The sequence below is a fragment of the Lissotriton vulgaris genome, chromosome 7, assembly GCF_964263255.1.
Source record: "Lissotriton vulgaris chromosome 7, aLisVul1.2, whole genome shotgun sequence".
Classification (NCBI taxonomy): domain Eukaryota; kingdom Metazoa; phylum Chordata; class Amphibia; order Caudata; family Salamandridae; genus Lissotriton; species Lissotriton vulgaris.
The window spans coordinates 83,448,420-83,472,066 of NC_141695.1; the positions used below are offsets into that span (position 1 = coordinate 83,448,420).

At 43.1% G+C, this 23,647-nt stretch overlaps 1 protein-coding gene across 1 annotated transcript in view; it reads right to left on the minus strand.

Moving 5' to 3' along the window:
- The window catches only part of LOC147700838 (DBH-like monooxygenase protein 2), a 187,402-nt gene that overhangs the window by 44,308 nt on the left and 119,447 nt on the right, over positions 1–23,647 (minus strand). Inside the window, exons 8-10 of the mRNA XM_086928507.1 lie at positions 12,486–12,577; positions 2,480–2,576; positions 248–307 (exon numbers count right to left, since the gene is read on the minus strand). Of these exons, the coding sequence (XP_086784633.1) occupies positions 248–307; positions 2,480–2,576; positions 12,486–12,577 (249 nt within the window). The remainder of the gene's footprint in view (positions 1–247; positions 308–2,479; positions 2,577–12,485; positions 12,578–23,647) is intronic.

Sequence of the window (23,647 nt, forward strand, 5' to 3'; positions counted from 1 at the left end):
ATAATGCCCATTTTACGAGTTGCAAATGATTTTTTGATTCATAAATAGGTTTAATACATATCAAAAAGTCAATTCTATGTTTGGGATGCAAATTATGTGAATTTACAAATCTGAGGGTGGCAAGGGAAAATTAGCTTTTGACATTTAACACAAAGTTAACTGTTGAAGCAAACACACAGATTGTAATATTCCTTTCATGCTGATTAAGAATGGCGAATGAGAGTAGGATATTTAAAAATTAACTTACAAATGTTACTTTGGTACGTCCTAATGTGTTGTAGGTGCACACTGTCTGCAACTCATCTCCCTGTAATCAGAGAATAAAGAAATTGCTCATTACCAAATATAGGGATACATTTTGAAGAATTTAGTGTACATGTACACCATGTTTTGCTCTCAGTTTTACAGTGAAGGGAGTTATTTAACATTTGGTGGCCAACTTGCCATACTGACAGGACAAAGGGGATTATAACCGCAGCCACCCTTGCAGATAATGACTCTCAATATTGAGGGATCCCCAACCTTTCAGGTGAAGAACTCTGTGACCAATGGTAGCTCTTCTCAACGCACTGTATGTTTGCTGAATGGGAAACATCCATTACAATGCAGTCATTACAACACACTACCTTTACAATGCCTCTACATCACATGCAATACAACGCAGCCATTATAACGCATGTCACTACAATACATGTCATTACAACGTATACCATTACAATGCATGCCATTACAATGCTTTATAAGGTAAGTAATGGATATTTTTTAAGTTTTAGGGTGGGTATGGGTTTTGGGGTACATGGGAATAGTATTTTTACCCCTGCACTATTCAAAACTATCCCTACTGTTGCATTCACTGGAGTGGGAATGGTAATTGCTACCCCTACACTTTCCACACTTACCATACTGTTGCACTAACTGGAGTGGGAATACTCATTTGTACCCTTACACTATCCAACACTTACCCTACAGTTGCTCTAAAAGTATCATGTGTTGTGATGGGATGCGTTGTAAATGTAGCTTCTAAAAATGCATTGCAATGGCATGCGTTGTGAATTCATGCATTGTAATGGCAGCTGCGATGTAAAAACAGAGTTGCAAAACCATGCGTTTTAAATGTTTGCATAGGATTGTCATATATTCTTGCCGAATAGCTGCAATATATCATGCACCTGCTCAGCAAACTTTTTAGCTTTTCAAAAATAGTTCAATACAATTTTAGTTTTTTCCAAAGCAAATTTCCAAATCAGAACTTAAATAAGTCACACAGTCTGAGGTACGTAGGCCAATGTCTGTTAGGTCTCTGGTCTAAACTTTCCACTGGCATAGCCATCTAGGATACCACCAACTGAAACATGATGGTATTTTCAACTACAAACAGACCTTCAGTTTGGCAGAGATAGGTATTACAAAGAAACAAAAAGGTCCTTACTGACACAGAAGCTTGAGGATTCAGGTCTGGAGTTTTTTAAAGATTAGAGTCAAGGTGGAGAACCCCACACATCAAATCAAATCAAAAGATTCTTTATACAGTGATTGTAGGACCATAAAAGCACAGGAAAAAACACTTCATAAAATATAAATAACACTTTAAAAGCACAGGCCTTTCTTGCTATGTGTGGAGTCTCCAACTTGAGTGTGTAGTCCCTGCAGTCATAAAATTACTTTTGTAAATCTGGGATTGTGTGACATCTATAGATCTATAGATGGAAGCATATGAACGCCCAAGCTCCACCCACGAGATGCATTGCTGCGGTACATTTCTTTAGAATGGAAATCAAGGTGGTACAAGTAACCCCTCACATGACTTTGTAAATATCTGACAGCATTTTGCTTCATCGCTGAACCATAAAAATGGTGGAACCATGATGCAAAATGTTAGTATATCTGGCCTCGGACATTTCTTTCTTTAAAGCAGCACCAATACCTTTAAGGAACAGGAGCTGCTTTAAAAAGAAGTATCCCTGTCGGCAATGCAAACACAGGAATCACGGTTTGCTGTTCCTTGAAGGCCAACAACTCTGTGTGTGTGTCGCCAATCACAGGGGTTTACAAATGGTGATCTGTCTAATCAATATTGATGCAGTGAGTCAATTTGCAACACCTTACAACTTCAGATTTTACAACGTGACATATTAGTAGATGGACACACTGCACATTCACAGACAGGTCACAAAATGTTGGAGATCAGTTTTTATTTACTGTTTTATGGCCTGTCTCTTAATAAATATGGTACATATAGTTTGTAATGTTGTATTAATTTCAGTTAATACTTTTCTCGACAGACATGTGTAATTCGGAACTTATGCAGTAGAAATACTTTAGAATTAAATTCATTCAACATATTGGATTGATTGACCAGCTTGTTAAGCAGGAGTGTAATTGTGGAATGTAATACAAAATCAATCCCAGAAGAAGTGTGTCCAATAGGGACTAGTTCAGTGATAACAACAGTTCTTTCAGTTTCAAGCACTGCACTTACCATTTTGATTGTCATGATTTCAGGCATGTATCTTGCTTCTTGTAGGCTGTAGTCATAGGATGTATCTCGGCTTAAGAATCCCGTCTGGGTTCCATTTCTTATAGATATGAAAGACTGTTAAGAACTTTCTCATTTGTAAAACATCTTCAAAACATTATATTTAGACTGGATTTAAATGAGTTTTTCACTTAGACTTAGACAGCATAATGGCTCCAGAAAAAAGGTTTAATAAATAGGGCCTCTAAATGTGATAGCACAGATTTTCTATTCATGAAGTTTATATTCTGGAATTATTTTACACCTGCTCTTGAAGAAAGTGCCAACATTTGATGAGCTCCCACAAGTTCAGATCCAATAAGCATGTCCCAAATACCATTCAGCTACATGCAATCCTTTGAGGGACACTAACATGAATAACATAACAAAAGTTCTCAGACAATAATATTTGGAATCTGTACTTTCATGCCCAGTTATGTTTACCCCTTGTTTGCTGATAACCTACTCTTATATGTATAAACCTAGAAGCCATACAATTGCTTGCTGCAAAAGCAAATCTAATTCTTAGGAAAGCAAATTACGAGATAGTCATCACCGCACGTTTGCATTTAAGATATTTTAGGTGCATTTTTGAATGAAGAATTTCCTGTGACTGAATTTCCCTGCTAAATGGAGCAAGATTTGTTATCAGTAGTTCTCTTTTGTTATCAGTGCCTTACATCAGATTAATTTCCTAATATTATTTATTGACTCCTTATCAATGATACAGTGACACTTTAGTGGTATCTCTAGTACACTGGCATTGTAAACTCAAAGACTGTTCTCCTTAACATCCTATTATATACAAATATATCTATATATATATATATAAATATATATATATATATATATATAGATATATACATATACATATTACCTACTGGCGGTCGCCAGTAGGTATATATAGTTAGGATTTTTTCTCTATGGGACTTTTGAAAATTCTATGTCTAATAACTTTGGCGTTTGTGGACGGAATTGGCTAATATTTTCAGGACAATGGGACATTTTGTTTCTGAGCAGCCCCTGGAAATTTGGGGGAGTTTCGTCAAGGGGGGGCCGAGAAAAAAGGGGGGGGCCCAAAACGCGTTTTTCCCATTCATTTTTCCATAGGGCGTTTGGCCTACACTTTTAGCTCGAACAGCTGAATGGATTTGCACGAAACTTGGCAACATTGTAAGGACTGTTAGCCCGATGTGCCTCTGCTAGGTCTCAATATATGTGCTCCAGTGGATTTTGAGAAATTAACGTTTTAAAAAACAGATATATCTGTGACAGCGTGCCAGGGTAGCGCTCCGGTTCGCGTACTTTTCGCGTAACGGAACTTTGCGAAGCGAAGCTGATTGGCTCTCCGGTGTCTGTCAACATTCTAAACAGTCCAGAGCGGCCGCCATCTTGTCTCTCGGTAGGATCGAGAGACAAGAGGTGGTGAAAAACGAAGGGGGAAATGAAGGAAAGGGGGCAAGGTAGACCCCTCCTGACCCCCTAGGATTGATGAGGGAGATATTAAAGTGCCCCGCGGGGCAAAAAAAAATGAAAAAAATGTTTTGCGATTTTTCGCCGTAGAGGCGCGTCCCGGTACGCAAACCGGGCAGCTAACCGGGCAGCTAACCGGCAGCGTAACAGGAGTCTGAGGAGAAGCTGATTGGCTGTCAACATTGTAAACAGTCCGGAGCGGCCGCCATCTTGTCTCTCGGTAGGATTGAGAGACAAGAGGTAGAAAAAAAAAGGTGTAAATGAAGGAAAGGGGTAAGGTAGACCCCTCCTGACCCCCTAGGATTGATGAGGGGGCTATTAAAGTTCCCCGCGGGGCAAAAGAAAAAAAATTGCGATTTTTCGCAGTAGAGGCGCTTCCCGGTACGCGAACTGGGCAGCTAACCGGCAGCGTAACGGGAGTCCGCCATCTTGTGTTTTTGGAGCGTCCGGTTTGCGTACCGGGTAGCGTTCCGGTAAGCGTAACAAGGGGAAAACCAAGAGAAACAGTAAAATAAAATTTAAAGGAATAGATTTCCACCAAACTTGGCAAAATTGTAGGGACTGTTTGTTTGATGTGACTTTGCAAGGCCTCAAGATATGTGCACGTGTTGATTTTGTCTAATTAAGGTTAAAAAAATATATATATCTGTAAGTGTGCTCCGGCGCGCTTACGTTACGGGTTTTGTTTGCGCTGCTGAGCCGATACGTCACGGTTATGCGACGCATCATGAGGCGTCTCACGTGGCTACGTAATAAAGAATATATTTTACAGCTATAGATATTAGCTTTTAAAAAACCAATGAAATTCACTTAAAAACCATAGGTTATAGACCATATATAGTTAGGAATTAGCATTTACAAAACCTTGAAAATTCACTGAAAAAACCATAGGTTATAGACCATATATAGTTAGGGATTAGCATTTACAAAACCTTAATTTACTCGCACAAAACCATTGAAATTCGCATATATAGTTAGTTGCACTAACTACATATCGCGCACCCGCAATCCACTGCTGATGATGTCACATATTACATCATTCATGACATGGTCAGTGACATCACTGATGACATCACTGATGACAACTCAAATGACATCACTGACAACATCACTGATAATATCATTCATGTGATAATACGATGAACCTCTTCAGACTCTAATATAACCTTAGATACAATCAGTGTAAACAGACACTCACAGACTGTCACTCATCCATGGAGTTACTCAAACATCTACTCAGTCATTCAAAGAATCAATCACACCTCCATTTCCGCAACTATACAGTTTTACACACCTTACTAATTCAAACATATTGTAACACATATTTAATCTCCTATACGATCCCTAATACAAGTTCACAATGATCCATACAGCCACTCACACATTCACTGACGCTTATGCACGGTTATATATGTCAACTCTCACATGCACTGTGTTTTACATATGTACTTACTTTGACATGTTGCACTGAGATATCCATTCACTCACCAATACACTCATGCACACAGTCAACCGCCCATGCAGCTGTTTCCACATGCACTTTTGAACCCATACATCTAGTGAATCAACTGCTCACACATCTATGCACAGAGTCATACACCTCCCAGCCACTCATACACATACTCAGTCTCCCATACAAATAATTGGGCAACCAATGAATATCCCATATAGTTACTCATATAGCTACTGATTAACACATTCAGCAGTTTACAGAACAACAGACATAATGATGCACAAATTAAGACAGTTTAGTCACTGACCCATGCACTCAGCGAGACACATTTAATCACTCTCTCATACAGTCAGTCATGCACCTACTAAATTCTTCATCCAGACACTTATACATCCACTCATTCTTCAATATGTAAGACATATTTTAACTTTACAGAAACATACAGTCAATGGATAATGTCATCAGTGATGTCATTTTATTTGTCATTAGTGATGTTGTCAGTGATGTCATTTGAGTTGTCATCAGTGATGTCATCAGTGATGTCACTGACCATGTCATGAATGATGTAATATGTGACATCATCAGCAGTGGATTGCGGGTGCGCGATATATAGTTAGTGCAACTAACTATATATGCGAATTTCAATGGTTTTGTGCGAGTAAATTAAGGTTTTGTAAATGCTAATCCCTAACTACATATGGTCTATAACCTATGGTTTTTTCAGTGAATACATATATATATATATATATATATATATATATATATATATATATATATATATATATATATATATATATATATATATATATATATATATATATTCACTGAAAAAACCATAGGTTTCACACCAGTTATAGTTAGGAATTAGCATTTAAAAAACCTATTAAATTCACTGAAAAAACCATAGGTTTCACACCAGTTATAGTAAGCTGGAAATTTTACTGATATAAAACCATTGAAATTCCCACGTTATAGTTAGATGGACTCACTATAACTTGCGCGTGCAATGCAATGGTGGTTTTTTCAGTGAATTTAATAGGTTTTTTAAATGCTAATTCCTAACTATAACTGGTGTGAAACCTATGGTTTTTTCAGTGAATTTCATAGGTTTTTTAAATGCTAATTCCTTTGTATATCGAGTTTCTAACCTTTTTCTTTTTTTACAATTTGCTGTTTTTTTTTAAGTATTCATTTTTTTTATATAATTTTTTTCTTTTGCGCTCTGGGTGCGCGCTCCGGGAAGCTTTCAGCTAAGCTCTCCGGTAAGCTTTTCCGTGAGCTCATCTGAAAGCGCACCCAGAGCGCAACTGTCGTTCGTGAAAAAAAATATGAATGAAAAGTTAATAATAATGCAAAACATTTCGTACCATACAAATAAAATTAGTTTTTTTTAATAAGGAAAATGATTATGCATTTCTATAAAAGATTGATGACGTCACTTCGGCGCGCAACGTAAGTGCCCTCGGAAGCGCCTACGTTCGCGGCGCATAAACGCACGCAAAAGCGCCTACGATCGCGCCACGTTTGCGCCCCAGAAGCGCCTACGATCGCGCTGCGTAAACGCACCGGAAGTGCTCCGGAGCACGCAGCGTAAACGCGTCGGGTCATGTGACCCTAAAATAACACGTTTCATTGGTTGCTAACAGTTTTTTTTTACCATGAATGAAATCCCCACCCATTTCCTTCACTTCTTCTTTCACTTTTGTGACTGAAAGACCTGCCTTTTTTGCTGTTCCATATTCCTTGATTAATCATGGCTGCCAGACCATCCAGCAGTGAAGATGACTCCAATGATTTCATTGATGAAGAGCCTCCTCAGCCGAAGGTCAAAGAACATTTCATCTGGAAATTTTTTAAGTTTCCAGCAGACCAGAAGAAGGTGAATGCACCAAAAGTAGAGTGCAGGATCTGCAAACAGGTCCTGTCACGGGGTAACCCCCCAAAAAAATACTCTTTTGGCAACTTCACCATGATTCGCCATGTGGAGAGGAGGCACCCCCAGAATTTTGCCCGGGAAAGTGTCAGGGCTCTGGCACAAGAGGTTCCCAGAGATGGGGCCTCTACATCAACAGGAGGAGCAACTTCTTCTGGGAGAGAACAATCACAGGAGCAGGTAGCAAACATACAACCTGCATTTAACCATGGGGTCGTCAAATGCAGATACTGCAATCAACTCCTCACCTATGGGGAGCAAAGTGTCCTGCTCATGGTTCGAGCATTGGAGAACCATCGCTGCCCTTCCCACCCCTAATTTTTTTCTTTTCTTTTTGCTCCTGTTGAGCAGTTTCCATTCCCTGTTTTTGTTCCTGTTCAGTTAAAAGAAGAAAACCAAAAGTTCTTTTCAGAACTACCTCCAATTCTCATCAAAGAGCTATATTCTTAAAAAATGAAGAGTAAGTGAAATATAGTGCATTGATAATTGAAAGGAGAATGAGTAAGAAAGAACAGAAAGGTATGAGAGGTGAAAGGAAGTGAAGTAGGAGGAATGAAAGAAGGTGAGTGTTAGAAAAGAAAGTTATGACACAGTGAATAAACTGGAGGCCTCATTTCTGAAAAGTGACGCATCGCTACGTGAAAACAGCGATGCGTCACTTTTCTGGACACACTCCTTATGACATTCCAGATATGTCATATTTAATATATGACTAATCAATTCGCAAGGAGTTACAGATATGTCAGTATTTCTGACGTATCTGTAAACACAAAAGTAACGCATTGCAGGAGTGCGTCACAAAAGTGACGCAACTCCAGTAATGTGTCCTTTCACATGGAAAAAGCACCATGTGAAAGGTTTGCTGTGAAGCAGGCGCAAGATTTTGGCGCAACAGCATCCTAAAAGTGACGCACTGCGTCATTATTACCAAGCTTTTTGCAGGGGAACACCCCCTCTGCATGCATTATACCTGACACTATTTTTTAAAAAGTGACGCATCTAGGTACATGGGTCACTTTTTAAAACTCTGCGCCACATTGTATCTGAATCAGGTATAAGGTATGCAGAGGGGGCAATCCCTCGCAAAAAGCTTGGTAATAACGACGTACTGAAATCTATGAGATTTCTCTGCGTCACTTTTAGGATGCTGTTGCGTCAAAATCTTGCGCCTGCCTCGCGTCTCTTTCATGTTTACAGATATGTGAGAAATACTGACGTATCTGTAACTCCTTGCAACATGATTCATCATACATTAAATATGACACATCTGGAATGTCATAAGGACTGTGGACAGAAAAGTGACGCATCACACCAGCAGTGTAATAAAATGTGCCTCGTTGCACTATATTTAAAGGATGCAACAGCATCCTAAAAGTGACGCAGTGAAATCTCAAACATTTCACTGCGTCGCTATTACAAAGCTTTTTGTGGGGGAACACCCCCTCTGCATGCATTATACCTCACGCAGATATAATGTGGCGCTTGATTTTAAAAAGTGACCCATCTACCTAGATACGTCACTTTTTAAATATAACGCAACGAGGCACTTTTTTTACACCACTGGTGCGATGCGTCACTTTTCTGTGCGCACTCCTTATGACATTCCAAGTAACGCATTGCTGGAGTGCGTCACAAAAGTGACGCAACTCCAGTAATGCGTCCTTTCAAATGGGGAAAGCAGCATGTGAAAGGTCTTGCCTCAGTCTAACACCTGCTGTAAAGCAGGCACAAGATTTTGACGCAACAGCATCCTAAAACTGATGCAGTGAAATCTCAAAGATTTCACTGCATCGCTATTACAAAGCTTTTTGCGGGAGAACACCCCCTCTGCATGCATTATACCTGACACTATTTTTAAAAAGTGACGCATCTAGGTACATGGGTCACTTTTTAAAACTCTGCGCCACATTATATCTGCGTCAGGTATAATGTATGCAAAGGGGGCATTCCCCCGCAAAAAGCTTGGTAATAACGACGTACTGAAATCTATAAGATTTCTCTGCGTCACTTTTAGGATGCTGTTGCGTCAAAATCTTGCACCTGCCTCGCATCACTTTTATGTTTACAGATATGTCAGAAATACTGACGTATCTCTAACTCCTTGCAACATGATTCGTCATACATTAAATATGACACATCTGGAAAGTCATAAGGAGTGCGCACAGAAAAGTGACGCATAACACCAGCAGTGTAATAAAATGTGCCTCGTTGCACTATATTTAAAAAGTGACGCATCTAGATAGATGCGTCACTTTTTAAATATTGCATAACAATGCGCATTTTTTTACACCGCTGGTGCGTCACAAAAATTGACGCACAGGAGGCGCAAAACTAACAGCGCAAGGTCTTCATAAATATGGTCCTGGATTTTCCCCGTGCTTCGCCGGTGCGCGTACCATGCGCTTCCCCCGCGCAAAACGAAAAAAAAATTTAATGCCCTGCAGGACCCTATTTTAGTCCCTACATCAAACCTAGGGGGTCAGAGGGGGTCTACTCTTCCCCCTTATGGTCATTTGCCCCTTTTTTTTTCAAACCCCTTGTGTCTCGATTTTACCGAGACACAAGATGGCGGCCGCTCCAGACTGTTTAGAATGTTTACAGACACCCAAGAGCCAATCAGCTTTCTGCGCGCAAGTCGCGTGTCGCGCCAGGAGCGCACTCAAGTGCGCGCACCGGAGAGCGCCTATAGATATATATATTTTTTTGAACCTAAATTACTCAAAATCCACTGGAGCACATATCTTGAGACATAGCAAAGGCACATCGGGCTACCAGTCCCTACAATTTTGCCAAGTTTGGTGTAAATCCATTCAGCCGTTCGGGCTAAAAGTGAAATTGACCGCCCTATGGAAATTAACATGGGGAAAATGCGTTTTGGGACCCCCCTTTTATCTCGGCCCCCGCTTGACGTATCCCCCCCAAACTTTCAGGGAAGGACCGGAGCTCGACGAGGCCATTTTCAGGAAATTTTCAGGCAGATTCGTCAACCGGAGCCAAAGTTATTCGAAATAGAATTTTGAGATTTAACATTGAAAAAAATCCTAACTATAACTACCTACTGGCGACCGCCAGTAGGTAATATATATATATATATATACATATATTCACTGGAAAAAACATAGGTTTCACACCAGTTATAGTTAGGAATTAACATTTAAAAAACCTATTAAATTCACTGAAAAAACCATAGGTTTGACACCAGTTATAGTTAGCTGGGAATTTTACTGACATAAAAGCATTGAAATTCCCACGTTATAGTTAGTTGGACTCACTATAACTTGCGCGCCTGCAATGCACTCCTGATGACGTCACATATTACATCACTCATGACATGGTCAGTGACATCACTCATGACATGATATATATCATGATATACATATATATATATATATATATATATATATATATATATATATATATATATATATATATATATATATATATATATATATATATATATATATAAATATATAAACGCAGTCTTCAAACCTCCACACACGAGTGGAGAAAGAAGAGGCAGACCCCACGTTGTCCAGGCAAGTTGTTTATTTCGTGCCTTTCAAAAATGTAACGTTTCGATATATATAGATATATATATATTAATATCACTTATGTTAGAATTTTGTAAGAATGTTTGGGAAAGTATTGTGCACATTATGAGTATTGTGGATATCTTGTATAAAATGCTAATATTAATAATTAGATTTTTGTCAGGTATTACATCCATTACCCCCACTTAGAGGGGTGTTAACCTTACCTGATTGACTTATATTTACTGGAAAAGGCACATATATCTACTTAAGTAAAGCCCCTAAAATGACTCCTGCTCATCACTTTTTTGAAGCCTCTAAATACTATGTAAGAAATGTTTCTGCAAGTAGTGACACATATTTTAGTTTTATTATAGCTCCTGTATTGAATGTATGAGTGTCTACAAATGTAAATATTACTTTACATTGTATTGTGTAATTAGCCCATATTTAATTAATGAGATTCTGTTGAATAATGTGGCACTTAAAGTTACATGTATTTGTATTTCTCTTAGTAAATTTGGTATATATTTCTGTCCTTGTCTAGTTATATGAAATTGTATACAATATATGTAATGAATCTGAACACAAAACAAATACTTCTTGAAACCAAGGAACAGTTTTATTTGATTAATCATGTGCCTCCACTACAAGGGTTCAAGTCAAGTTATATATGTGTGATAACTCCTTTTAGTGAGTGTATCTAAATTATGAGTTGTGCAGATTGTATCCCACCCGGTAATTACAGGGTTTTATAAACTTTTTAAACCCCCACAGAATTTCAGCAGGTCAGCCCTGCCTATGTTTCCTGGGTCAGGAATTCCTAGTAAATACCAAGAGATGGAGATTTTGGTCCGGTAATTACCCAAATCTGCATTGCATGCTTATTGTTTGAGCTTGGAATAGGCAATAATTATTGCAATTGCAATCTGCCAGCAGTGCCGGATCGTATCAAGACCCATTTTTAACACATCTGACATTGGGTGACTGGTAAAGAAAGGTCATTTTCCCATACTGCATTTACTTTATTTAAGGGTGAGCTCATGCAGGGTCAAGACAATCAGTCTGCGGTTTTCCTCTTATGTCATATTCAACACTTGCTAAGCAACCTAGATGACCTTATTTGAAAATTTCAATAATGAAAACTCTGAGTCCCATTGGACTGATGAACTGAAGTCTGGTAACAGAAACACAAAAAGTGAAATCCTTTTGAGGTCTGCATTGTGGGAATCAATTGTAAATTCTAACGATAAAAAAACAATATTTACAATTTTGTATTGGGATGTATGACGGTACCACGCATACTTTTACAACGCGTACCGTTACCACGCTACTTTTACCACGCAAGTCGTTACAACGACTTGCGTGGAGGGGCGCTGCATAGTAAATTATTTAATTTACTATTCCAACTCCAGTCCCCGTGGACTCTAGGGAAAGGAGTTGGATAGTAATTAAAGTATTTACTATCCTGGAGTGCCCCCCAGCGCATTTCGTTGTAGTGACCTGCGTGGTAAAAGTAGCGTGCTAACGGTACTGCGTTGTAAAAAATGCGTGGTAACCGTTGCATACCGCTCTGCTTACCTGTACTGAACCACCTGTACTGCTGTTCCCGTCAGGTGAGTATGGAGGAGGCTTGCAAACACCTGCATATCTGGAATCACCTGGTCAGTCATCTACAACAATAATGGACACATGTCTTTAGGGAACAGTGCTGCACAACAGCATTCCTACTTCAAGCCACTCCCAAAGCCCACCGCAGTTAGATTAGCTCATGCTGAAACAAGGGACATCTCAGAGGGTGTTTGCTATGGGTGAAAATGTTTTGGTCAAAGAGAGGAAGGTTCACTGAACCTTGTCCCCTCTGTAGAACGAGCATGATTTACATCCATAAAATTAACTTTCGCTGAATGAGTGGGGATACAAGTAATGAGTCAAAGGAAAAGCAATAAACTCATTCACCCAACCCAAAGATAATTCAGTGGCTGGAGATTTACACTGATGCCAAAGCTGACATTTTTCTGCCTTACATCAGTAGGAGGGGTTTCTATTCTCGCACCCTGAGGAAATGGACACAAAATTGGGGCACATAGTTCTCATGGCAATATTTCAGGTATATTTTAAGCATACATCTGCCAAATATGGTTCTAAAATGCGTAGGTGTAAATATAGGGCCCCAGGGGAAGTGAAGACGCAGTTTAGTCTTTCCCTGGGGTCGTTCGCGCGGGGAGGGCCAGGCTGTATGTATGTATGTATGTATAGGCATTTATATAGTGCACTACTTACCCGTAGGGTCCCAAGGCGCTTCGACCGCTGCGAAACCCTTCCTGGCTTCCCTGAGAGATGGTCCCTTAATGGGCATCTCCAGGGTGAGACCAAGCATCCCCGGCGGTCTGGTGGGGCCGCTAGTGAAGATGAGGCAAGCTAATGCCCAGAGTTGCCGAGTGTGATCGCTGATCAGAGTGGGCACCGAGGCGAGAGAATTATCGAGTCCACTGACCCTGGTCCAGAAACCTGCCGCGCCGGGAATCGAACCCTGGTCCCGGGCCGTCCTCTGCTCTCGGGTCTGCCGCCTCTAACCAGTGAATGCAGGAGAGGAGTGCAAATTCCTCTTCCTACATTCTGACATTGTCGGGTTGAGTAATTTTTTGTAAGATGTTAGGAAGTTAGGTAGGCTTTTTTGGGGGTTTCTACGTGCTGCAGCTGAATGTCGACGTGGCCCACTGGTCGGTGGAGAGGTTCGGTGTTGTCCATTTGCGTTGTTGCGGCGGCAGTTTGCGTGGGACTATGGCCAACTTGTTGGCCGTGGAGGTAAGGGAGACCTTGAGGGTTCTGGGGCGGGCCAGGCAGGAGGATTTGTTGAGGGCCAGGGTGCTTAGTGAGGCATGGTTGGAGCTCGAGCGGGTCCCCCGGGCGGCCTCCGTGGGTCTATCTGCGGCTGTGATGGCATGCCTGGAGGAGCCATCACCGCAGGGCCGAGGTGCTCCTGGGAGGGCCGGGGCGCAGGGGAAATAGGAGCATCGCGCAGAGGCCAGCGTAAGAGCCTGCCTCCGTGCCTGGATGGGTGAGGGGGAGTGAGGTAGCCCCCTCTCGCAACCAATGCTATTAGCCCAGAAACAGGAGGCAGGGTGCAAGGGCAGGCCTGCACTCTATGAAGGACACACTTTCCTCTGTGCCCGTGTGGGAGGGGGGGCTGGGGACAGTGGGGGTAGCCCCTGTTTGTTTAAAAGAGGCTGAGCATTTGGTGGACAGTGAGGGGGAGGAGGCGGCATGCAATGAGGCTGGGTTTCTTGGGGGGGCATGCCCATGAATCTTTTGGGGGGCTGGCGATCTCACCCCCGGCCCTAAAGGGGGTTGAGGAGAGGGGCAGCAGGGTGTGCCTGGGTGCTGGAAGGTCTTGGGCTGGGTGGCCCCCCAGTGCAATTACTCCTTGGGGGCACATGCAGGGTGTAGGGTCTAGGGGGCATTGGCCACCCTTGTTGCCCAGGTGGAAGCCAGGATCAGTGAACAGCGTCAGCTGGTACAGGAGTCAGAGGCTCGGTGGGCAGAACTGGAAGCGCTCAGGGCAAGGGAAGTCTGGGATGACAATATGGAGGGGCCCCCTACACCCACCTTGGAAGAGGAGCAATGGGCGGAGCAGGAGGATAAGGAGAGAGTGGAGAGGGCCCGGCCGGAGCCAGTGTGTGGCATAGGGGTGCAACCAGTGCAGTCAGGGATGGCCAGGACGACGGTGAGGCCGGACAATGCCACAGCCTGCCCAGGTTGGAGCGACTTGGGGGTAAAGGGATCTCAGCTGTCGGAGGTCAGCAAATGGGTGGCAGGTTCGGTGGGGTGCAAGACAGCCTCTGGATGCTGTTGTGAAGCAGCAGGGGGGTCTGCTGCGGCCTTCCCTCCAGAATGGGAGCAGGCAACAGCGTTGTGTGTGGTGCGGTATGTGAGGTTGTGTGGAAGCCTGTGGCAGATGAGCCTGTTTTGGAGTTGGACTATGGTTCTGAGAGTGGTGAGTTGGAAGACGGGGAGGTGAGGGATGACTTGGACAGGACAGGGGGTGCAGAGCAACAGTGGTCTTGGTGTTTTACAGGCCTCACAGAAGAAGACGGGCAAGGCGAAAGCGACCACCACTAAGGCCAGCAGCTCGGAAGGACGGTCGAGAGTTACGAGAACGCCTTTATCAGGTGAGGGGGCTTGGTGGTCTGCTTGGAAAGAGGGCCCAAAGGAGGTCTGGAAGAAGGCTTGCTAGTCTGTGGGTGTGGGGGACAGGTCTGTGCAGGACACAGGGGTAGTGGCAGCTGGTGTGTTGGGAGCCCATAGCTGCGACAGGCAAGATTGTGGTGACGGCTGGGGTCCAGACTGACAAACCTGTAGCGAAAGAGGACAAGGCTCATGGGAAGGAGGACAGTGATGGAAAGGGGGAAAACAAGCATCAGAAGAAACTGCCATACATGGGTTTGGCCAGGCTCCTGGGGTCCCAATTATCGGATAAGTTTAAGAGTAGGATTTGGATGCATGAATACGTAGATATATTCAAGCTCTTGCATAGGGAAGTGCAAGCGCAGGAAGGATCTAAGGAGGAGGAATGGGAGCTGACTAGGCGACCCAGGGTGCCAGTGAGCATGGAGAATTGGCATCTGACTTTCTCATCTACGCAAGTATATATTGCAAAAAGCACTTAGATAAGGCTATACCCCTGTTAAAGTACATGGATATTAAAAGGAAGGCGCAGTTACAATTTGGTTGAGTTATGATGAGGAGTTCCGGGCCCGGGTTAGTGAGAACCTCAACAAACCTTGGGGTGAAATTGATCAGGAGCTGTGGATGCAGTGGATGGCATCGACGCACTCGTCGGCGTCCAGGCAGAGTGCCAGTGGTTTGTTGGTCCCTTATCGGTCCTTTCTGTTGCGGCCTGCATAGTCTAGGGCGGAGGGCTACTACACCCGCAGGACACACCACCCAATCAGCTAAGCCAGGCACCAGCACTACCGGTGCCTGCTGGAGCTACAACAAGGGATATTGCTCACGGTATCCTTATAAGTTCAAGCATGAGTGCTCCAAATGTGAAGGCCGGCATGTATTCACTCAATGTTTCACCTTGGTCACATCTTCGGAGCAGTGGCGAAACACAAATGCGAAGGGTAGGGGGCAGCCGGGACAGAAGGGCGCCTACTCCGGTTAAGGTGGAGGTGATGCCCCTGTGGCTCTCGTATTATCCAGACAGGGAGGCGGCTTTGAAGTTGCAAAGGGGTTTCACAGAGGGCTTTTGTGTGGGCTACCAGGGATCGAGGGTTCGGAGATGGGCAGACAATCTTAAATCAGCTAAAGAATTGCCTGGGGTGGTGGCGGCAAAATTGCAGAAGGAAGTGTTGGAAGGCAGGGTGGGGGGCCATTTGCGGACTGGCCCCTTGGGCATTTGATCGTTTCCCCATTGGGAGTCGTGCCAAAGAAGTAGGAGGGTGAGTTTTGCATGATACATCACTTCTCTTGGCCGGAAGGACAGTCCTTGAAAGATTTAATTGCAGAGGTAGACTCACGGGTACTCTATGCAACGGTGGATGATACAATTCGCCTTGTGCGGGGGTGTGGTCAAAGGGAGGAACTAGCAAAGTGTGATATCAAATCTGCTTTCCGCCTCCTACCAATTCACCCGGTGGAATTTGCTCTGCGCAGGATGCAGTTTGCAGGGGGCATCTACGTGGACAAGGTCTTGCCCATGGGGTGTGCCATTTCCTGTGCGCTTTTCGAGATGTTTAGCACAGTTTTGCAATGGGCTTTTACAAAGATTAGCGGGCATCATGATGTGACTCACTATTGGACGACTTTCTCTTACTTGGTAAAGATATCACAGGGTCCTGTCACAGTTTCAGGAGATGGCTCAGCGCTTTGGAGTCCCTTTGGTGCCTGAAATAACAGCTGAGCCCAGCTGCTGCTTGACTTTCTTGAGCTGGATTCCATTCACTGGATGACTCGCCTCCCGCTGACAAAGGTGGAGGAGATACAAGCGTGTTTGCTGTGGGTGATTGGTGGGAAGATGATTGTGTTGAGGGCAGTGCAGCAACTGTTGGGTTTCCTGAACTTCGCATGTAGGGTGCTGAGGGCTGGATGGATGTTCTGCAGGTGGCTCGGCATGTCAGGGGCAGTCTTACCACATCACAGGGTCCAGATTTCCATAGGGGTGCGGGCTGACTTACGGACTTGGCTTAAGTTACTCACTGTTTTCAACGGGGTATCACTCGACTATGTGTGAGGAAAGGATGCTCTGGCAGATCCAAATTTACTCTGACACAGCCTGGGCAGCCAGTTTTGGGATCTTTTGGGATAGCAGATGGTGTGCTGAGGAGTGGCCGGTCCATTTGGCGAAGCAGGAAGGAACATTGCGTTTCTGGAGTTTTTTCCATTTTGTTGGTGGCTTTGGAAGTGTGGGGATCGGAGTTTCAGAACAGGTCAGTGCTTTTCCAGACAATATGACTGTGGTCGAGTTGATCTACCGGCAGTGAGCGAGAGATTTGAGAGTGTCGCGTTTGTTGAGGAGTTTCACGCTGCAATGTTTGAGGTTGAATGTGGTTTTTCGAGGCAAGCATGTCCCTTGAGTGAATAATGACATTGCGGATGCTCTGTCTCGTTCGCAGTGGAAGCGGTTCTGGAGATTGGCACGCGAGTAGATCAGTGCAAGACCAGACTGCCGCCTGGCGTCTGGGCCTTGTGGGAGTGAGGGTGTTAGGCCTGGTGGAGAAATCTGTGGAAGACTCAACGAGACGGACCAAAAGGCTGGGATGGGCTGAGTTCTGCTCCTTTATGGGATGGCAGGAAGAAGATGCGACATGTGGAGATCGTGCAGTAGTGGAGCAAGGGGTGTTACGGTTTGCATAACATTGTATGGACGAGGGGTTGTCGTCTGCGACCATTGCGGAGAAATTGGCGGGGTTGTCATTCTATGGGACTTTGTTTATTGGATTTGACCCTACCAAAGATGTGGTAATAGGTAGGATGATCAGGGGTTGGGGTAGGGAGTAGAGGGGGGAAGGAATGTTGAGGGAAGCTGTTACTGTTGATTTGTTGGTTAAGTTGGTTGAGGTCTTACTGTTATGATGGTATGACAGTTTTGAGGTTTGTATTTTCTGCTTGTGCATGGTGTGGATGTTTTTCTGGAGCTTTCAGGGTCTCTGAATTGCTTGGGACAAGGGCCAAAGGCAGCAGGAGGTATGAAGAAATCAGGTTGGATGCGGGTCATCTGGTGATTTGGTTGGGTCAGTCTAAAACAGATTAGTTGGGGACGGGAAAGTTGGTTTGGCTGTGTGAGGCTGGTTGGGAGCTAGTGTGTCCAGTGGCTGAGTGGAGGGCGAGATCTTTTGTCATGCATCTGGGGCTAGAGTCATGGCGGCACAGTTGCTGACAGTCGTGCGCGTGGCATTGAACAGGTTGGGGCTGAACCTGGCGGGATTTGGAACGCAATATTTCCGCATTGGGAAGGTGACGGCAGCTGCACGGTTGGGTTGGTCATGGGACAGAATCCGGCAGATTGGCAGGTGGATAGCTCGGTCTTGTGAGCGTTAACTCGGGAAGTAGGGTCCTGGTCCGGGTTTTGGGGTAATGTGGGATCGTGTGGAGTTGGGGGAGCTGAGTTCCAGGATGTGTACTAATTTCTTCTCTTAGGTTGCGTGGGTGGCCCGGGGGTCAAGATGGTCAAATGGATTGCGAGGCATTCATTTGTGCACTGGGTCTCCAAATATGCAGAGCAACATGTGTACGTCTGTAACCTGGGACTCAGAGTACAACAACATGAGGTGCATTGGTGGGGGAAAGGGTGGATGCGATGGGGGGCACTATTGCCCTGGCTCGGGAAGATGGTCTCACAGAAAGGATGCCCGGATCTCTTGATAATCCATTTGGGGGAAAATGACGATTCAGCTGTTGGGGTTGGCGCTCTTACAGCTAATGCAAAGAGACTTGGAAGTGATGAAGCAGAAATTATCTGGGACTTGTATTGCATGGACTGAATTTGTCCCAAGAAGGATTTGGAAGGGGGTGATCAAGCAGTTGAGACAGCTCGAAGGAAGGTGAACAGAGCTATGAGGGTTTTTTTGCGAGGATAGAGACATTAAGGTGATATCGCACTCTGGACTATGACTGGAGGAGAGACAGCTTTTTAGGAATGACTGTGTGCATATTTCAACACTAGGGAATGCCTTTTATATGATGAAAGTGAGAGATGTCGTGAACAAGCTGTGGAATGAGGCGATATAGTGTCATAGGAATACTTGAAGGAATGGAGGCGAAAGATGCACAGGAGGTTCCGGGGGGGGGGGGGTAACCATCTTAAAGGGGGTTCCCTGGTTGGCGGTACTTGAGAGGGGTGGGGGAGTCACTAGCAGGCGCATCCACCTCCCATGGGGGGGAGGAGTAAAGGATGGGGGGACTGGAGGCATGAGAGTAATGCCAGGATGGTAAGAGAGATTGAAGAAACGGATAAAGAACGGAATGGGTCATGGAGTGAAATGGAAAGTGAGTCCGGAGTGTATGAAGGTTGAGTTGATGTTGGGGGGGAGTTGTTGTTAATTATTGTATTTTGGTTGTTTATTTTTGTGCAGCCTGATCCTAATAAATGGCCTTTTACGCTTTAAACATCAGTGTGGCCTGAATATTGCGTGATCTCTGTGTATGCTATAAAGAACTATTAATTGAAAAGAACAGAGAAACAGGCATCATCTGAGAATATATTCCTGATAAACACAAGTTGAAGAACATAAATGCAGCACACAGAAAGGGCTTTGCTCTCTTTCACTTGTTCCTGTGAGATATTGCTGAGAGGTGAGAAAGAGACTAAGGGGCTTATTTATGGGATTTTGGCATCGGGTTGCCCTACACCAAAGTGACAGGGCAGGAATGCAGCATATTTAAGCAAAATGCTGTGGTAAAACTTGTTCGGAAAATATTTGCACAACCAAAAAAGTGAAGGATTTGCATTTTAATGTAACCGTGAAACTTCAAGCTGTGATCACAAATATTAAGTCAAATCAAGAAAGACCCAGCGGAGTTAACATCTCCTGTCCATATAGCCAGGACATCACGGCGATATGGATCAGAAAGCAGAATCTTTACTGCGTGCATTACATTAGGGATATTACCACCATTATCACGCACAGTATAATTTGAATAAAGTCTCAAAAAAGACGCACAGATTTTGCAATACAGGATAGCAATATGTATGAAAATGCTTAATCTTTGGAGCAATACTCCAACATGAACTAAATTTCCCATCAAACCTGAAAAAAAACACACACAAATCCATCTGACTTTGTTGTGAAATAGGCACATTTCATGACAACCCATGTTACACAGGAGAATCTTCTTTACAGATTTTCACCCTACACAACCATTAATATGCAGGGTTGAGAGGACGCTTGTAGGTCAATAAGCCTATACTTAATATGGTCTATGTAGGATGCATGACAAAGTAATCCTCAATGATGGGGGAACTCTATTCCTGTTTTCATAATGAGTACAGTTTTTTCCTTTGTAGAGTGTGGCTATAAAGAACTATTAATTGAAAAGAACAGAGAAACAGGCATCATCTGAGAATATATTCCTGATAAACACAAGTTGAAGAACATAAATGCAGCACACAGAAAGGGCTTTGCTCTCTTTCACTTGTTCCTGTGAGATATTGCTGAGAGGTGAGAAAGAGACTAAGGGGCTTATTTATGGGATTTTGGCATCGGGTTGCCCTACACCAAAGTGACAGGGCAGGAATGCAGCATATTTAAGCAAAATGCTGTGGTAAAACTTGTTCGGAAAATATTTGCACAACCAAAAAAGTGAAGGATTTGCATTTTAATGTAACCGTGAAACTTCAAGCTGTGATCACAAATATTAAGTCAAATCAAGAAAGACCCAGCGGAGTTAACATCTCCTGTCCATATAGCCAGGACATCACGGCGATATGGATCAGAAAGCAGAATCTTTACTGCGTGCATTACATTAGGGATATTACCACCATTATCACGCACAGTATAATTTGAATAAAGTCTCAAAAAAGACGCACAGATTTTGCAATACAGGATAGCAATATGTATGAAAATGCTTAATCTTTGGAGCAATACTCCAACATGAACTAAATTTCCCATCAAACCTGAAAAAAAACACACACAAATCCATCTGACTTTGTTGTGAAATAGGCACATTTCATGACAACCCATGTTACACAGGAGAATCTTCTTTACAGATTTTCACCCTACACAACCATTAATATGCAGGGTTGAGAGGACGCTTGTAGGTCAATAAGCCTATACTTAATATGGTCTATGTAGGATGCATGACAAAGTAATCCTCAATGATGGGGGAACTCTATTCCTGTTTTCATAATGAGTACAGTTTTTTCCTTTGTAGAGTGTGGCTTCAGAGCCCTCCCACCTGTCAGACCCTTTGGGTTTTAAGCAATCACTATCCAGGTTTTAGTTTTGCTTTTGTTTTGTTTGCATGTTTTATACACATAGGTGCACTTTACACGTGAGTGCATGTACCTAAGTGATCTCCTCTTATCAGTAAGGCAGTGTGTGTCTGTTTTTCAACATGATATAAGATTAAAAGGAAAGTGTTTGTTCATGTAAAAACGACTTATGAACAGTAACCCATGTCTCTCTACCTATCTTCACAGATTTAGGCATGAGCAACGTTTCCCATATATGGTTGGTACAGGCATGCAGAATGTATCACAGGTGCACAAACCATGGAGCCACACACAAAGGTTTCCATTAGGATAGAGGGCTGAACACCACCACCCGCATGTCGGTGGCGATCCACCCTACATCCTACCCCGCCCGCCACCCATTTCCCCCGCCATATTAGTATGGTGGTGGACCTCGGCAGACGGAAAGACCGCCCAACGCCTATCCACCCGGTCGACTCGTCATCCGGGCAGAAAATAATTTAATATGGTGGCGGTGTCTGCTCGACACCGCAATCCATGTTAGTATTCAGGCGGAGAGCAGCCTTTCCACACAGTGCATTTGTACCATTGCGGCAGGTGCTGCTCAATGCTGTAGCAATGTTAAAAATGTGTGATGCGCCCACCAGTGTGGCGGTGCATCGTAATCTCACCCACGGGAACGCGCACATATGACAGGCGGTCCCGTTTTCCATCAGGATGGCCACAATGTCCAGTTTTTCAAACTAATTGTTAGAGATCTTAGTCAATGGCACTGAAGAAATCCAGCCAATATTTTTGTAGGCAATTTTTATTTGATGAAACGTGTCGACCCTTTTTGTACATGTATACTCTTAGGACATCCTGTGTTGGTTATAACCTTGCAAGCATACCCTAAATAAAAAAGTACACAAACAATATATGGATCAATTTTAATATAAGATTCGGTGTCACTGTCAAAAAACAGAGCTCTACTAATCTGCATCTTTGAGCCCACCTAAACACAGTAGGGTAGTGGGTGAGGAACCAAGTATGGAGCATACCACCAGTGGTAGCGGTGGGTGAGGGTCCTTTGATAAAAACAATTAGGTTCCGCCTTCTCCCCATGGAAGAAAACATTCAGAGAGGCACAGTAACGAGACTTCTTTCACTCTATCTGAGCTTTATTTAATTTTCTAACCTGAGGCCAATCTTTATCTTTGCTTCTAGCTCCCAAGTTTTGATATGAGACTAATTAATTGTGCTTCAAATGATTATTGAAACTATGGAAAACTATGTAATTTCAGCTTTGTGTTATTCATCTCCACGTTGTTTAAAAGTCATGTCCTGTGCTAGACTGTGACTCCCTCAAAAGGAACAAATGAAAAGGTGATGATGATTTGTCTATTCGGGAGAATGGTGATTTCAAAATGAATTAATTTGCGGACATAGACGTAGAAATGGTCCAAATGCAAATGAATAAGCCATTGACCAAGGCAATTTCTTGAGAACTGAAGGACTTTATAGTGTAAAAATATAATAGGAATTGCCAGTTAAATATTTATATGATTATTTGTGGGTCCAAAATGCCAAAATGTTTTAGTCTGAGATAAAATGGGCTATGACTTAGGTTTGGTCAAAGAAGCCCTTACAGATTGTTAGCTTATTAGATCAACACCCCAAAGTTGCATCTACTACTCACTGCAGAGAAATGTACCTAGAAATTAAAAATAGGGAATTGGAAGTAGTAAAATAATTTGAACATCAAATACTAGAGATTTACTGTACAAAATCTCACCCATGCTTCGTCATTGTTCAAATGATATGTTTTCAAATATATCACTGCTACTTATATATTGCAACAGAATAATGGAATGCAGTCAAGACCTACATTATCTTTAAAGTTTTAGTTGATGTCAGGAACAGTTGTTGTCAGAGTACCATTAACAACTTGTTCCAATTTTTCAGGTTTTTTCCAATCTTCTTTACTTAACTGCCACTATGAACTGCACTGCGAACTGCTAAATCTCCATGACTACCTCAATCATTGATGTTTTTGAAGGATGCTTAACCTCAAAAGAGAGGATAATGCTTTTTGAGATAATGTCCCCACTCTCAATAAGATTGTTTAACCCTACCTGAAATCAAAATCCATCCCACTGACCCACACAGGTTCATGATCTGTAAAACGTATTTGGTCAAAGTTTCACTTTCTGTATGGCATCCATAAAACGGAATTAGCAGGCCAGCAAGATCCCTGGACACTCAACCACTAATAAGGATACCTGCAGGCAGACAACAGGTGAAAGAGCTTAGTCTAAGCAATGAAAATATATAGGAGCGAAGGTAA